Raw genomic sequence first — 18,863 nt, 5'->3', positions numbered from 1 at the left:
GAATTATACCATTTTTGGGGAGCGAAGCTCAAAATTTAAGTCAAATAAAAACTGACGGACTTATGAGTTTGCTCTTAATTAAAGAAATCCTTGCAATACATTTAATAAGCATTTCCAGTATGGATTCGAAACCAGATTAGAACCGGTTCTCAGCCATATTGAAAAATTATGTATATAAACGTATTTTGAAAAATTGCAACGACTATGAAGATTAAAATTATAATATTAAGACCAGTTTAGTTAGCCGGGGCCTTCGGCCCTTTTCGGCTAACAACACAATATCCATGGAATCATCACAATGAATAAAAAGCCTTACAAACAAGTATTGGCAGGTATTTTCAATAAATCTATTTCAGGAAAGAGAAGCAAAATCCAAGGAGAGGTTGAAATCTGTGATTGAAAACATTATGAACAATCCAAATATGACGGATGAAGAAAAATTACAGGTGTGTTAGATAGATAGATGGAAAAATAGATGGATAGATAGATAAATAGATTTATAGATAGAAAGATATATTGATATATAAATAGATATATTGATTGATAAATAGATAGATAGATAGGTAGATAGATAGATAGATGGTTGATAGATATTAAATATATGGATAGATTGATAGGTATATTGATAAATGTATGGATTGATAGATGGATAGATTTTTAGAGAGATGGACAGATCTATAATAGGCAAATTAATTTATTTACAAATATTAAAAGTAACATATGAAGAAAAAATACCTTTCTTATACTTTTTGTTGTTATTGAAATAATGTCACCTTGACTTTAGCAGAACATTAGATATTATTTATTATACAATTTACATTTAAGAAACATACAAAAAATATGTGTTGAGAATTGATTTCCATAATCCTATTATATAAAGTAGTAAGCCTTTTTTGTCTGTAGCGAAGGAGCTCACTAAAAGAGCTAAACCGTTATGGTCCTTCTTTACATTGCAGATAGTATGTTTATTCAGCGCAGCTTCTTAGATGTCCTGAGATAGTTTTAGGCTATTTCATTTTTCTAAAAAGTCTGGGTATGGTTTTAAGCTGTTTTACTGCCCTTTCATAAATTCATATATATTCGAATATAGAGCCCCTAAATGCTAGGGGCACAGCTGCTAGTATCAATAAAAGGCAATGCATTAATTTTACACTTATTAAAGTAAACAAAAGAAAAAAAAATTTTATCAAACACGTGTATAATATATCCTATTATATTCAGTAGTAAGGTTATTCTTTTTGTAACTTAAGATTCTGGTTGTTTTTAGGCTATTTTTCTGCCCTTACGAATACTGAGCCTCTAGATACTAGGGGTGCAGCCGGTAGTATAATTAGGTAGAGAGGTATAAAACTGAAGATATTTCACTTTCTCTTTCTTGCATTTTATTCTTATGTAATATTGTATCATGAATGATATTAAATTAATATTTTCGGATTTTTATCGCAAGTTGGCCACTATAATTATTTTTCTATCAATTCCTTTTTTAAAATTATAAAAGGACTATTAATTTTTGGTGATTTTTCGATTTAAATCAGCCTTTAATCACATTAGATAAACATCTAATATTATTACTTTTTTTGTGTTTAAGTAATGCGCCCCTAGTTTATTCAAAGGGAGAAGGGAGGGATCAGAAAATAGCCTTAGGTTATCCTAAGAATTAGACCTAAAAACAAGAAAAAACGCAAAAAAAGCTTCCCCGAAATGGAGAACTTTATCTATTCATTTGTATTAAAATCGATATATAGTTACTTGAATGTTACACCAGATTTTCATGTACTCTAACAAAGTGAAACTCACATCTGGCTTAAATAACGATGCCCCCCATCCACCCCCTTTACTGCATCCCTTCCCTTCCTTCTGGATGAACGAACTTACCAATAAATGATGTACTAGCTATTTCCTTTTGTACTAAATTTTCCAAAACAATCTGAATCAAAACATTTGTATAAGTTAAAAGCTTGAAAATATCTGTTTACTGTTGGAAAAGTGTGTAAAAGATGCTGTTAAATCCAGGGAGGGAGGGGTCAACTTTATTACTCTAGTCCCCAAAGTTTTATAACAACGTTTTCTTATTCTTTAGAGGGCTATTATGGTATTTCACTTGGTTGGTTCATTTAGTTGAGTGTCCAAAGCTTCAACTACTAATTTAAATTTACAGAAAGGGTAGTTTTGTGTATCATAATTGAGGATGTGTAGTGTGCATAGATTTATCGGCCATTGTTCTATCCCTTTAGATCCCTGTGATCTATTGTAGTATCTAACTATCTTATATTATACAAGCCTTATTTTATGATGGTAGGTTAATTTAGGTTTGCTTTTGTACAGTACATTTTAGTGAGTTTTTTTTTGTCGAGTTTTACAGTTTAAAATGTTTAAAATTGACACGTACGGACTTTCTGGTAATAATTATGCCATGCTTCATAATTCGTACCTAACTATTATAGGAATCATCAAAGTTTGAAATCGATTTAACAATCCTAACATGTCTAAAGTAACAAAAAGAGCTAATTTTTCCGTAAGTACGGACAGACTTACTCTAATTATAGAAAAGCTTTAAAGAGGATGTTTTGAATCTCTCTATTGTGAAAATGGGAAAGAATTAAATAATTGCAATATAATCATTCCATACATTGTTTACATTTAAAACATACAATGGCCTTGATGCGGTCAAAATAGTTTTAAATATTATATTAATTTAGGGAGGGAGGAGACATTGGACTGTAAATTATACTGGTCCCTAAACACTAAATCTTATTGGTTGTACAAACCAGCAATGTCCAAACATTTCCACCATATATTTCAATCTACAGAAAGAGTAATTTTATTTAGAAGTGTTTATAATCCATTCTCTAAATTTTAAATATTGGTTGTAAACATTCGCATATTTCTAGTTTGGAACCTACCAATCAAAAGATCTGAGCCACCGAATAAGATAAAGTATAATATAGAACTTTGAGTAACTATGCAATTTACAGTCAAATGTCTCTACCTTTAAAAAAAGTTTTTTCCCCCTAATATAAGTTTAAGGAGTTTAATAAGAATATTAGAGAAATTTTACAAAATCTACGCAATAATCAAAGGAATTTCAAATAAAATTTTGTCCACAGAATGACCTTTGTGGAATGATAAAAATTCGCACATTAACATTAACTCGTCGAGGTATATGATGCCCGCGCAAATTTCAAACTGTCTGTAAACAGTTATCCACTTTTTTGTGGGATAAATGGATAGGTTTTTGACATATACTGGATAAATCATACCAAATTAAGTGTTTTGTAAAAAAAATCGAGATTTTGACAATTTTTACAGTCACAAAAGGTTTTCTCTGGGTAAATTTTCCTACCCAACTCGGAATTTCAATGTCATTAAATAAACTATTAAAAGACCTTTCCTGACTTTCAATTATAGTTTTAAAAAGAAAAAGTTAAAAAATAGAGAGATTGGGGGTTTCTATGGACAATTTATTTTGGGATGGTTATACATAAATGTAAACCTTCCCAAGGCCTATGAAAATCTACATTTTAAAGGAGAATCATATCGGTTCAGAGGTTAGTGAGATCCTTTGGTACAAATAGACAGACAGACTTATATCATGTTACTTTAAAAGCATTTTTCTCTGGCTATGTTTGCTTTTTCCGCTTTAAAATACTTCACATTTTTGTAATAGAATCAATAAAACGGAAATTAAAGAAAGTGTTTATAGACAACAAAAGGGGTTGACAATATCCATTTAAGCGCAAATTTCAAAATAAAAAAAGCATTTTTAATCTTAATGACAATTTTTTAAAGATAAAAAATAAATTTTCATAAAGATAATCTAAAAATTACTTGTCCTTTCATCTACTGATAAAAATCTCTTAGAAATATGGAAAACTTTGGGGTATATTCTCTTTTGTGGCAAAGCCTCTTAAGGGGCATTTCGTCGTATTTTCATTGTAGCTTTTAATAGGTTATTTGTAAGCACGGAAACCCCCAACCTCACCATCTTTAAAGAAGAAATGAAAATATATACACAAGAGGTGGGGGGGGGGGGGGTGGTAGATTTTCGTTTAATTAGGACAGGAAAGGTTTGGATGTGTATTGGGCAGTGGGAAACACCGCAGGGTTAGGTCACTTTATGGTAAAGCCTCACTGTTTTCAGTTAGGCAGTTTTTTTAAAGAAATCAACCCAGCTTTCAGTGGTTTTAAAAATGAAACATTACATAATTAAAATCAGTTTTGTTAGACCCAAAAAACTGGTATTAATTATATGATTTTTTTTTTAAAATTTTCGTGGAAAATTGTCTGTAATAAAATGCAATACATGTTTTTTCACTATGGCTTAGAACCGGTTCTAATCCAGCGTATATAAATTGTTTTAAGTAAGACATCAAACGATTTAATATTTGTACATATGTATTTTTAAAAGCGAAGCTTTTCTATAATTAGGTTCGGTCCGTACGTCCGTCCGTCCGTCCGTCCGTCCGAGATAGTTAGCTTTTATTCGTTAATTTAAGCATGTTAGAATTGTCCTATTGATTTCAAGCTTTGCATGGTGATTCCTGTAGTAGTTAGGTACGATTTAGAAAGCGTAGCAACTCTATAAACGTTGCCAGAATGTCCGTACGTCCATTTTAAACATGTTGATTTTTATACTTTTATAATAACAATTTTTTATGTGATAAAATCATCCGATAGATCCGATTTTTTTAATACTGATTCCTATTACAATAAGGTACAATATTATGAGCGAAGCATCTCTATAATCAAGTATTAAAAATGTCAGTATGTCCTTAAACAGAATTCTGTATTTAAGAAGTTTTGCAACAAATTTATGTATAATTTTGTCAAACCTTATATTTTCATATTTTGTATATTTAGTTCTGACACTAAACAAAAGTTAATGTTCGTCTGTCATATCATTTCAGAGCTTTGCTTTTATGGATGTTGTCATCCTTGTTTTTTTTATTATTTACCTTATGCATTTTATTGAGGCATTTAGGATTTTATTAGTTTTCAGTACAGTTTTCTTTTTTTACGATTATTGAAAGTTAATGCGTTTTAAATTATATTTTGTCAAAAAAGTCTGTTTGATACTGATACTTTTATATAGGGAAGCTTATTAGTCCATTTACTTGATTACTAAATTTATTCATTAACTATCTAACCTAACTTTCAATCTAATAAAATATACTGATCTCTCTATCTATTAACTATCTTTTTACTCATATTTATCTATTTATATATGTAATAGTGGCTGCGCTCTAGGCATCTAGGAGCTGTATATGCAAAGAAGTAAAAGAAGTAGAAAACTAACTGAAAACCAATCTTAGATATTAAAATTAATTAGCTTTAAACAATCCAGGAACCTATAAGAGCCTTCCATAAAATAGAGAACTCCATCGGTTCAGTAATTATTGAAATCTTAAGCTAGAGACAAAAATAACTTATTACTTTAAATAATAAGACATCAATTTGATTATCAATTTAACTATATATTCATTGTTGAAACTTGCAATCTAATAATTACTCTATCTAACATATTTATCTATTTTCATCTACCTATTTCAATCTATTTTCTACTTTTAATATTGATCATAAAAAATGTATCAAAAATATTTGATGTGAATGTTGGATTTATCAAAATTTTGTATTTGTGTCAATTATTCGATGACAGATAAGTTTAAACTATTTCAAAGAACGTGTCCTAACTTTTGTGATTTTGTTTCAACCCATTCGTGACGAGCTCCCAAAGTTTTGATTCACCGGGCTTCAACTAAATAGATTACTCAACAGAATTTAAAATGTAAGGTGTCAAATTAAAGATCTTACTATTTTGCTCATAATTAGCACCGACTAGCTAATTTTTTTTTTAAATCACAAAATTAGGACAAGTTCTTTAATTATTTTAGGCAAATTCTTACATTTCATTTAGGTATATTAATTCGGAATAAAAATGTTATCCCATTATATAAAGTAGTAAGGTTTGTTGTCTGTAGCTTAAGATTTCGATCGAGTTATCCATTTTAGGGAAGCATATCATATGTCCAGGGGTAGTTTTAGGCTATTTAATTTATAGAATTAAGATTTCTGATGTTTTTCTTGCTATTCCATACCCATCAAACACAAATCCCCTAGATGCCAGGAGCGCAGCCGTTAGTAAATTAATAATAGTTGGATTTTTTTGTGTTTGATTATATCTAGTCAGGTGTTATTCTATTTTCTGAGAGTTTCAGCCAATTTAATTGGAGTTAAGAAAATTCCTTGTCCCAACTATTTGAATTGAATGATAACCCTACAACCTACTACAGAGTTCTTTCAAGGAAAAATATGTTCAGTTATGAAGTTAACCCCCTCCCCCAAAGAAAAATGGAAAATTGTTAAACTTATTTTCTTGAGAATAACTATTTCTGTCTCTTAGTTACTTATATAACCTAAAAGGTATGAATGTTAAATATTTTAAAGGTGACATAATTCATATATAAAAAAAATTCATAAATTTATTTTAGGTAAAATTTCGAACTAATGAAGACGAAGTAAAATGATGAAAATTATAAAGCTATTTTTGAACTTATTCTAAAACATTTTTTTTCCAGAATGGCTTCGAAACCGATTTATATCCGCTGTATTAAATTGGTTGTCAACCATACAGAAAACTGGTTTCATTTTAATATCCGCAAAAAGCTGTCTACAATACGATTCCAAAAATAACAAATTTATTTGTATAGGCAATGATGGGTCAGCTAAGCGCAGAAGAACAGGCTAAAATACAAGAAATGCTAAAACAGGGCATGACTATGGAACAAATATATAGAAAATTAACAGGTACAACAATAGATAGTATCTAGATATATACTCTATAAATCAGCCTACAGCTCAAAACAGGCTAAAATACAAGAAATGCTGAAACAGGGTATGACCATGGAACAAATATATAGAAAATTAACAGGTACAACAATAGATAGTATCTAGATATATACTCTTTAAATCAGCCTACAGCTCAAAACAGGCTAAAATACAAGAAGTGTTGAAACAGGGTATGACCATGGAACAAATATATAGAAAATTAACAGGTACAACAATAGATAGTATCTAGATATATACTCTATAAATCAGCCTACAGCTCAGAACAGGCTAAAATACAAGAAATATTGAAACAGGGTATGACCATGGAACAAATATATAGAAAATTAACAGGTACAACAATAGATAGTATCTAGATATATACTCTATAAATCAGCCTACAGCTCAGAACAGGCTAAAATACAAGAAATGCTGAAACAGGGCATGACCATGGAACAAATATATAGAAAATTAACAGGTACAACAATAGATAGTATCTAGATATATACTCTATAAATCAGCCTACAGCTCAGAACAGGCTAAAATACAAGAAATGCTGAAACAGGGCATGACTATGGAACAAATATATAGAAAACTGACAGGTACAACAATAGATAGTATCTAGATATATAATCTCTAAATCAGCCTTCAGCAAAGAACAGGCTAAAATACAAGAAATGCTAAAACAGGGCATGACCATGGAACAAATATAGAGAGGTAACTTATTTCTAGTTTTACTTCTAAACTGATCGATATCAGCAGGATTAGAACCGGTTTTCAGTCATACTGAAATATCATGCAAAGCATTGTAATACAGACAATTCTCCACGCATATCAAGCCCGAGCTTTGTTGTGCTATAGCGTAATCTCTAATAATTTTAAATTATACTGCGATTAAGGTATAATAAAGCTATAGGATACAAACATACATGCTACTTCAAAAATCTCAAAACATATTCAACAATTACCTAATAATGAATGGATAATTGTAATTTTTAATATTTCTAAAGGAGGTAGAATTCCTCAAATATACAAACGGACCGTTTATATCCCCCTCTTTATTTTTTTATTTTCTCATTTCTCAACCCAGGGATTGTAAGGATAGGAAATTGGGCGATAAATTGATGTAAACCCCCTTTAGTAATAAATAAATTACGCCTTACTAAGTCTTTCAACATTTAAAAAAAGTTATTAATCCAACGAATACATGAACATAATTATAAAACTTTGTGTACCAGTGAATTTACTATATAATGTGCCCTTCCTCCCTGCTTTACTAAGCATAAAAAAGGGTTCCAGGACAAACGCAAGAGTCCCAAACGTCGGAGTGGACAAACGCAGGAGTGTTAAAATATTAATTTAATTAGGTATTTCTATACAGGTTAGGTTAGGTTAAGATATGAATTTACAAATAACCCCCCCGCAGGGGTTAGTTATTTAAAAAAACCTAAAAAATGGTTTAAAATAGTTTAGGTTAGGTTAAGTATCCACTCCTGCGTTTGTTTACTCCGACGTTTGGGACTCCTGCGTTTGTAGTAGGACCTAAAACGTGTACGAGGGGGGTTGGTTTTAGGATCCGCTGATTACTAGAAGGATATTGAAGCACGTAAAGAATTTAAGAAAAGTTGAATGAATCCTAATTAATTATTAAAGTACGGACGTAAACTCAGAAAAAAAACATTACTTAAGAATTACATAGGTAATATCTTTCATTTGTCAACATACAAGGACAAACATGTTTGGAGTTAGTGTAAAAAAAACTGAGATTTTAATGGACAGTCAATTTCACCCCTAATTGCGATAAACAAAATGATCCCTTCTCTAAATTGAAATTATAGATTGAAAAGTTCAGACGCTGTTAATTTTTAGCAACCAAACAAGATTTAATAAAAGTCTCCAAAGTTTTAAGCTAAATTTTAATCACAATTTACTGTCCAATATCCCTTCCCTCCCTAAGTAAAAACAAACACCAAAAACTTTTTATCTTTGTGACGTAACAAAAATCGAAGGATGAGAGGGGAGGTGGGAAAGGAAACCCCTAAAAAATAGATGGATTTTTGTTTCGTCACAAAGATAAAAAGTTAGACACAGGGATAAGGGATAGGAAACCTGGCCATAAATTAGGTCTCGGCCTGGTTTTGAAAGGGATCATGCAACTTTTACCATTTGCCTAATTTAATGACCTTACTGGCGGACGGCTCATATTGGCTACCGCTCTAAACCAATAGTGTTCTGTGATTTGGGCTTGTTTTGTATCAACCAATCACCAATTGGCGGCGCCAATTGGTGATTGGTTGATACAAAACAAGCCCAAATCACAGATGGCGGAAATTTTAGAAGCAGACAATTATAGAAAAAATAATGATTTCGTCTGCTACGAAAAAATAAATATAAATGGTGTTAGATCACATTAGTTTAATTATTAAATCTGCTTAGAGTTAAACATTAAAAAAGGGCCATATAGAAAAAACAAAAATAACGGGATTATTTTTTTGGAAAGAAGGTAGCTACGAATTTTCATTTGGTAGTTTATAAATTAGATGTTGTATTTTGAATTTTAAAAATTTAGTACGGAAATGATACACCACCTTAACCCTAATTTTTGTACAATACAACACAGTACAGATATATCAAAATTATATTATAGTATCCAAAGAACTTGATAGAATGTTACCCAAGTGCATATTTATTTATTTATTTTGAATTTTAATTAGCAATGAAATTTTCAAACTAAATTTTTACTCATTAATAAAAATGCAAATAATACAAACTAAAATCTGTCTGAGGGAAACCCAACGATAGCTTTCTGACAGTTCAAATTACCAAAGTAAAAGATAAAAAATTTTGGGAGAGAAAAAACTTCATTTTAACAAAAGCCATTAATATATAGGTTTATAAAAAGTTGTGTTTTTTACTTTAAACTAGCTACCTGAATTTGATTCTATACTTTATCTACACACACACACACAGCTTTTTCATTAGCATTTTATACGAACCACTGCGCTATCCCAAAACTGGTTTATTAGGCTAGAAATAGGCCTAGGCTTGAAATAGGCCTGAAATAATATTTTCCTACGTTTCCCATCCCTTATCCCTGGTTAGACACTATTACTAGGTTCATTAAAATAACAGCTTAAGTTCTAATTTGTAGGAATAAAGAAAACCATAAAAGACTTAAATCTAAAAAAAAAGGTGAGGGCCTCTGTACAATTAGTTACAATTATGAAGCCTGACAGCTTCAAATTCTAGTAGAATTTAAACAAACTGATTGGCTTACATACATATCAGGAACATATTGTATATACAGTAGCTACGCATTCCAAAAATGAATGCGTTGTTGCATTCCTTAGACTTCATTGATTCTAAAAAGTATGTAAAACAACAAAAAATATACTTTCGGAATGGTATTTCTAGGGTTATATAATAGGACAATGAAAAAAAAAAGATATTAACCCATTAAGTATATTGAAATTATAATACGAAACGTTGGGACACGGGAGGGAGGGAACATTAACCATTAATTACAATAGTCCCCAAAGTTTTATAATAAAGTTTTCTTAATCGTTAATTAATGACTTTTTAAAATTTTGATTGATTGCTTCCTTAAGTTGAGTGTCGAAACGTTTCAACGATTAAATGTAATCTAACGAAGGGGTAATTGTAAGTATCATCATTGGAGATTACAGCAATTTATCGGTCATCGTCTTATCCCTTTAGATCCCTGCGTTTGGAAACTGCTAGTATGTACCAACCCATGAAGTAATTTATATTATAAAACCAACACATGATAGAACGTGTTTATTAAACTTAAGGATAAGTGTGATTTAACGTTCACTTTTCCCCTGCCCAATTTGTATAGAAATTATAGTATACTTAAGGATGCAAAAAATGTCTTTTTCACTAAAAATACTGTAGAATATGATTTACTGTATGAAGGAATGTATAAAAATGCGCAATGACTTTTTGATGTTGTGCCTCTATTTGAGGGACTTGTAGTAAAAAAGACGCAAAAAACATACTTTAATTTTATCCAATAAAGTTATGCTGTCATTGAAAGATTTAGTTCCGTCACTCTATATTCGTTAATGTTCGTTTGTCTGACTGTCCAATTTGATGTGTTGCTTTGCTTTTCTGGATGCTGTTATCCTTGTTTGTGTACCATAGGATCTCGCTAACTGTACCCGATATGGTTCTCCTTTACAGTGTAGCTTCTCATGTAGGTCCGGGGAAGGTTTATACAGCTAAACAGCTGATATTAACAAAGATTAAAAAGAAACACATTTTACATGCCCCTCGAGGCATGTTGGGGCGTAGCCGCTAGTATTATTTATATCATATAGGCAAGGACGTCCAAGCTTTTTTTGTTAGGCATAGGAGGGTTAATCACCACTTTAACACCCACCACCAACCATGGGTAACATTGAAATTCTGTAGAATATGTTTTTTATAAAATAAAACATTGAAAACCTAACTTACAAATACATATGTCGAGTAGCTTCATCACTAAGAAATATTCAGCTCTATTTGTACATTGCACTGTAAAAGTTGCATATTTATGTTATAAGGATGAAGGGATGGGGCAATGTAAGATAAATTGACCAAAGAAATTATAGGGACATTTTACCCGTAAAAATCTAGTTTGCCTCATATTTTTAGTCATTAAAAATTACAAATTTTAGGGCAAAATAATTTTATTCTTCTGAATGCTTTTGATAATAAATGTAGAAGTATAGATAGATGTATAATCCAGACAAATACCTGGCCCAGGTGGTGGAGAACCTTTTCGTCTACTAGCAAATTGTCTTCTGTTCTTTTGTAGAGATTTTGTTTTGTTTATTTCTTTTGACAACAACAATCGATGTACTGATATTTTTAGTGGCGGAAACGCTTGATATATTTCATTTGTCATTTCCCTCTCTTCTTGGATAGCTGGTATTTTGCAGGGATTAAAAGGGGTAAGACAATATCCGATAAATTGTTGTATATCCCCATTGATGTTACACAAAATTATCTCTTCTTTAGATTACTATTAGTTGTTGAAATATTCGGAACCAACAAATCAAAATTCAATGAGGGTTCTTAAAGATGTTAAGTTAACGAATATTATAAAACTTTGGGAACTAGTGTAATATACAGCTCAATGTCACCTCTCTCTCTGTGTACATCCCCATAAATGATACACAAAATTAACCTGTATATTACAATTAGTTGTTTAAACACTTAATTCGGTGAACTAATAAAAAAATTCAATATAAGTCTCCAAAGTTGTTAAAAGTTAACTAAAATGAAAATATTATTATAACACCTTGGGGACTAGTGTAAAAATCAGTTCAATGTCCCCTTCCTTCCCTGGGTATTTAGTGAACATTCCTTGTTCATGTGTAAATGTTAATTGGACACTTGACTGTCATCACATAAACAAATGAATACCTTATATATACGTTCATAGCAATTTATTAATAGAAATATTCGCAAAAAATAATATGTGACTTAATTGTATTTTAGCTGTATCATTTTTATTATTATTATTGGGATATCAAGCAGCCTCTAGGGGCACTTGAATTAAGATAGGGGCTTGTGTTGAGAGGTTTTTTTTTGGTAATATGTTGACCATTAAATGTTATTTTTAAAAAATAAAAAGAAATTTTGGGGACGATAATTTTTCTGAAGGGTAGGAAGGTGGTATACCCTCCTCTATAAATGTTTAGAACTTCCCTGGACCTAAATGTTAATATTTAGAAAGCTTTAATGCAAAGTAGAACCTTATCAGTTTAGCGGTTAATGACATCTAAATCTACGGACAAACAGACAGACAGAAGCACATAAAGACAGACAGAGACATCCTGTTACTTTTATATAGTGATTACACAACTAAACACAACAATTCATAAAATCAACACAAAAAGATCTGTCAAGTGTCTTGTCTTGAAAATGTTATGTCATGTACTAGCTATGTCATTAGTTATTTCATTTCAACTTTGTATTATATAACAGTCTGGAAGACGTTAATTAATGTATTTTAACTGCTTAAATTTGAAATCATATAGGATTGAATTAAACAACAATATATGTAAATATTTTAGTTTCAGTGTTCTTGCAAATATGTATTTCTATTTTATCTCAAAATATGATACTAATTTTTCTAATTATAATGTATATCTGTTACAGTGAAGCATCTAGTAGTTCCTGGGAAGTTTTAATACATGTTTTTTATAAGGGTCCCACCACTCCCAAGATAAATCAGCTCTAGAAAAAAATGATCCACTCAAAAATAGAGTTAGTTTTCTTTATCTTTCCTTTTTAAACTAAAATTAAAAATAGTATGAGAAACCATCTATCATCAAGTGCCACTAGAGGTTTCTAGTATTAATTAATTAATAATTTGTTAACTTTAGGACAAGATGACCGCAATCCTTTTGACCTGAACAACAACTTTACTGGCGGTCAAAGTGAGCTGGCTCAAAAATTTATGGTAAGAAAAAGTAGAACTACCTAGATTTTATAAAACATCGTAAAGTGCCTCAAAAAAATGATGCCATACAATAAGAACCATGATAGGCCAGTATACATTGTAATTGACCAATGTTAAAATTTATACTGGCTTCTCATTGGTCATTTTTTTGGCGGCACTTTAGGCTGTCTCAGATTATTCCAAAGTTATTTTTTTCATTATAAAAACTACTAAAATTGTTTCTAATAACATTTTTTCTAAGTTATCTTTTTAACTTACTTTATTTTTCAAAATTTTATTTTTTGTAAAATTTGTTAACTTTTTTTACCTCAAAGTGTCGAGTGAGCAAAGACACCTTATTTTGTAAATCGAAAAAAAAAGCGATAGGGAGGCAGGGACATCCAAGCTTTTTTGACGGGGGTGAAGGTAGGGGTTTTAAAGGTTAAAGGGTAAAATAAGAGGTTGAGAAGTGTAGACACCCCTTTACCCCAACCTTGAACGTCTACGGGTGAGGGTTAGTTTTTTCATGTCTTAGTGTTTTGTCATAGGTTATATGCAGTATCCCCGCATGCTTAGGGAACCGTACATATACATATAGTCTATAAAAAAAGGGTGGGGGGGGGGGGGGGGCTAGTTTTCTGCGCTCGCTAGACACTCTGAGGAAAAGCACCACTTTATTTTTCCACAATCTATTTTCACCCATTTTAACCCTATTAACACTTTCTCTAACCCTCCTCTAGAGCCCTGACAAAAATGACACCACCGCTATTGAAACTGAATCAACAACCTACAACGCGGCGGTTGAATCCCTAGTCACACCGCTGGACGTTGCCCAGCCGCTGCAATCAACCGCCGTAGCCGCTGAAACTCTAAGCTGCGAGCTGCTGAAGTATAAGGATGAGATGGTGGCTGAGGATGATTCAGTAAGCAGCTTATTTCACGGGTGTCTAAAAAAAGAGTTTTGAACATATAAAAACAAATAATTCATGCTTTTTTCAGATGGTTGAATTAATTAATATTTCCAGTATGACTTTGAAACCGATAACTATCCAGAGGATTCAAACCTGTTCTCAGCCATACTGAAAAATCATATAAAGCATTGTATTACAGACAATTTTCAACGTATATTAAAATAAAAGCTAGAAAATTTATACCAGTTTTGTTAACTCAGGCTTTCGGCCCCTCGTGTCCAACAAAACTGGTTTTAATCTTTCATTTTTTATTTTAATATCCACGGAAAATTGTTTATAGTACGATTCGATAGATAATTATAATCATTATTTCAGGGGAGAGAAAATTGAATTAAAATTCAATGAATGGAACATTTTTAAAAATAATAGTGAAACTGTACATACTAAAATTTTACATTGTTTTTCAATCCAGGGCTCGGCAGCCGCGCATATTCATAAGCCTAAAATTTAAACCGCTTGTGTGCGAAAAAGAAATTCCGAAATTCCTTAGGAATAGGCTTAGACATCCAGTTGAATTTTAAAGTTTTTAAATGACGATTTTACCAAGGCTTACACGCGACTTACGCGCGGCTGCTGATCCCTGTTTCAATCTTAAATTATTTTAAGGCCAATAAAAATGTCGTTAAATTGCAAAAAAAAGTTTTTGTTTGTTTTGTTGCTGTTTAATTTTCTTGTTTAGGTGAATTGTGTAAATTCAATAGTAAATAGTAGATGCAAAATTTAGAGAATTTTTTATTACATTTGAATGTTTCATATTGTTAATGAGATTTTGAAAAAATTAATATAAAATATTATGTACATAGACACTTTCATACGATAAGAACATAAAAAGAAAAATAAGGATCAGAATAGAGTTCTAGGGTAAACTTAATAGATAAAAAGATAATTTCCAGTATGGCTTCAAAACTGATTGATAACCGCTGGATTGGAACTGGTTTTCAGTCATACTGAAACATCATGTAAAGCATCGTATTACAGACATTTTTCCACGAATATTAAAAATAAAATCATAAAACCAGTTTTGTTAGCCCTCAGGGATAACAAAACTAGTTTTAATCTTATAATTTTTTATTTTTATATCTGCTATTATTCGATTTTAAACATTATTTGTAGATATTAGACAAATTATTAGTAAAAAAGGAAAAAAATCTGAACATTTGTGATTTAAGGATTAAGAGATTAAGCTTTCTATGCTTTATCTCAATTACAATACAGAGAGGGAGGGGACATTGGGCTGTTCATTACACTAGTCCCCAAAGTTTTATAATAAAGTTTTCTCATTCATTCAACTTTGATTGGTATGTTCATCATGTTTAGTGTTCAAATGTTTTAACCACTAATTTTAATCTACAGAAAGGGGCAATTTTGTGTATCATCATTGGAGTTTATCAGCCATTGTCCATAATTACTGTAGATTTTATGTTTGGGTTTTTGAAAAATAAATTTTACTTTTTAGGCATTAATAAGTGGTAAAGATATGACAGAGGAAGAAATGTTGAATGCTTTGAAAGACATACTTGGTCCAGAATCAAGGTATATATTCATTTTTTATCTATTTTATTTATCCATTTTTCTATCTATTTAATCATTGGTCTATCTATTTATTTATTTGTCTATCTATTTATCCATATTTCTATCTATTTATCCATATTTTCATCAATTTTACAATTTGTCTTTCTATTTATTTATATGTCTATATTTTTATCAATGTGTCTATCTATTAATCAATTTGTCTATGTATATATCCATCTGTCTATCTATTTATCCATATTTCTATCTATTTATCCATATTTCTATCTATTTATCCATATTTCTATCTATTTATTCATTTTTCTATCTATTTAATCATTGGTCTGTCTATTTATTTATTTATATCTTTTTTGTTTATCTGTCTATCCATTAATCCACATGTCTATCAATAAAAGTATAGATGTATAACCCAGACAACTACCCGGATCCAGAGTTGGGGAACTTTTTTGTCTGCTAGCAAATTTCTTTCTGCTCTTTTGTAGCGACTTGACTGTGTTAATATTTACGACGCTATTGGATGATATTTAAAGACCTCCTGTATTTTTTACTCTTATTATTTGTCTATCTATTTTTATATCATTAATACATCATTATACCTATCTCTTTATTCACTTTATAGGAAAGAACTAGAAAGAATGTTAGCAGAGGGATACAGTATCCAAGATATCCTAAATCATTTTATGAAAAACGGCAAAACGGCAGAGCAAGAACAGAATGAAATTAATCAAAGAATGCAGGTTAGCGAATCTTTATAGGACATGTTAAAAACGTTCTATCGACTTTAAATTCGAAGAAACAGTTAAGCCCTTTTTGTAATAGGGTACAACACAATAATATTCATAAAAAATCCTAATATCCATTTTAATAAGTATCTAAACATTTGTATATAATACAGCAAATTTTAACGTCAATTTGTTTTACTTTAATATAGATTTAGAAACAAAGAATTTTAAGACTATTAGCAACAAAAGCGAAATCCCTTATAATCAATTGCAATATTCGTTTTTTGGTCGAGTTGTTGAGCAACGCCTTTAAGATGTTGTCATTCTTGTTCCTAAATGTAATAAATAATTTTTCCTATACTTTTTCTTATACCTATCATATCAATTTCAAAAATCAAATCATTAATAAAATTTACTTTTAAAATATCTTTTAAAAAGTTCATATAATTTTTTTTTTTTAATTGAATTGCAAATACAAATCAAACGCTTTAATACAGTCATTGTGCTTATTATTACACAATTCGGAAATATGACTTGTTACTAGTAAACTTTAGTTACTCCAAAATGGAAAACATTCAAAATATTTTGAAGATTAAGTGATTTTTGTATTTGCTTGACAGTAAATCTAACTCCAATTCAACTTCTTAATTTTGACAAGTTTTTATTTTCCAATGCCTGCGTTAATTATGGATATAGTTATTCTTTTTTTTTGTGGATACAATATCATATTTTTTTCTAGAATTCCTCACCCGAAGAAGCATTGAATCTGTTGAGAAATTCTCTACCCGCAGATTCACAAGCAGCTATTGATGAACTATTAAAACAGGGATATACCATGGAGGAAATTATAAGGTAGGTATATTCACAAGTATATATTGATGAACTATTAAAACAGGGATATACCATGGAGGAAATTATAAGGTAGGAATTCACAAGCTGATATTGATGAACTATTAAAACAAGGGTATACCATGGAGGAAATTATAAGGTAGGAATATTCACAAGGTGCTATTGATGAACTATTAAAACAGGGGTATACCATGGAGGAAATTATAAGGTAGGTATATTCACAAGTATATATTGATGAACTATTAAAACAGGGATATACCATGGAGGAAATTATAAGGTAGGAATATTCACAAGCAGCTATTGATGAACTATTAAAACAGGGGTATACCATGGAGGAAATTATAAGGTAGGAATTCACAAGTATATATTGATGAAGTATTAAAACAGGGGTATACCATGGAGGAAATTATAAGGTAGGAATATTCACAAGCAGCTATTGATGAACTATTAAAACAGGGATATACCATGGAGGAAATTATAAGGTAGGAATTCACAAGCTGATATTGATGAACTATTAAAACAAGGGTATACCATGGAGGAAATTATTAGGTAGGAATATTCACAAGGTGCTATTGATGAACTATTAAAACAGGGGTATACCATGGAGGAAATTATAAGGTAGGAATTCACAAGTATATATTGATGAAGTATTAAAACAGGGGTATACCATGGAGGAAATTATAAGGTAGGAATATTCACAAGCAGCTATTGATGAACTATAAAAACAGGGATATACCATGGAGGAAATTATAAGGTAGGAATATTCACAAGCAGCTATTGATGAACTATTAAAACAGGGATATACCATGGAGGAAATTATAAGGTAGGAATTCACAAGCAGCTATTGATGAACTATTAAAACAGGGATATACCATGGAGGAAATTATAAGGTAGGAATATTCACAAGCAGCTATTGATGAACTATTAAAACAGGGATATACCATGGAGGAAATTATAAGGTAGGAATTCACAAGCAGCTATTGATGAACTATTAAAACAGGGATATACCATGGAGGAAATTATAAGGTAGGAATTCACAAGCAGCTATTGATGAACTATTAAAACAAGGATATACCATGGAGGAAATTATAAGGTAGGAATATTCACAAGCAGATATTGATGAACTATTAAAACAGGGATATACCATGGAGGAAATTATAAGGTAGGAATTCACAAGCAGCTATTGATGATGTGCATTGATACTAAATCAAGCATTATCTAAAAATACACTATTTATCTCTAACAACTTATCTTTTAATAATCTATTTATATTTTTATTTATCTATATTCAATCTATCTTTTTATCAAATAATTAATCTATTTATCTGTTTATCATTATATATATATCTATTTAGATTATTTAAGAAGCACGGAAACGACCTATCTGCTATTGATAATGAACTTGCCAACGAATCCTTTGATTTTGGTGATGATCCTTACGCTGAGAAATACAAGGAATGTTTTATTAATAGAGTTATTAACCATAGATGGTAATTTTGGTAACAATTAATATACACT

The 18,863-nt window shown here is 30.6% G+C and overlaps 1 protein-coding gene across 1 annotated transcript in view; it reads left to right on the top strand.

Moving 5' to 3' along the window:
• The window catches only part of LOC145334460 (uncharacterized), a 39,814-nt gene extending 20,975 nt beyond the window's left edge, over positions 1–18,839 (top strand). The window contains exons 17-23 of the mRNA XM_080179924.1: positions 357–446; positions 6,708–6,804; positions 13,218–13,294; positions 15,701–15,777; positions 16,394–16,511; positions 17,236–17,348; positions 18,701–18,839. Coding sequence (XP_080036050.1) covers positions 357–446; positions 6,708–6,804; positions 13,218–13,294; positions 15,701–15,777; positions 16,394–16,511; positions 17,236–17,348; positions 18,701–18,839 — 711 coding nt within the window. The remainder of the gene's footprint in view (positions 1–356; positions 447–6,707; positions 6,805–13,217; positions 13,295–15,700; positions 15,778–16,393; positions 16,512–17,235; positions 17,349–18,700) is intronic.
• The last annotated feature ends 24 nt before the right edge of the window (positions 18,840–18,863 follow it).

Source organism: Acartia tonsa, chromosome 12, assembly GCF_053477335.1.
Source record: "Acartia tonsa isolate MP-2025a chromosome 12, ASM5347733v1, whole genome shotgun sequence".
Taxonomy (NCBI): domain Eukaryota; kingdom Metazoa; phylum Arthropoda; class Copepoda; order Calanoida; family Acartiidae; genus Acartia; species Acartia tonsa.
This window is presented reverse-complemented; position numbering and strand designations above follow the sequence as displayed.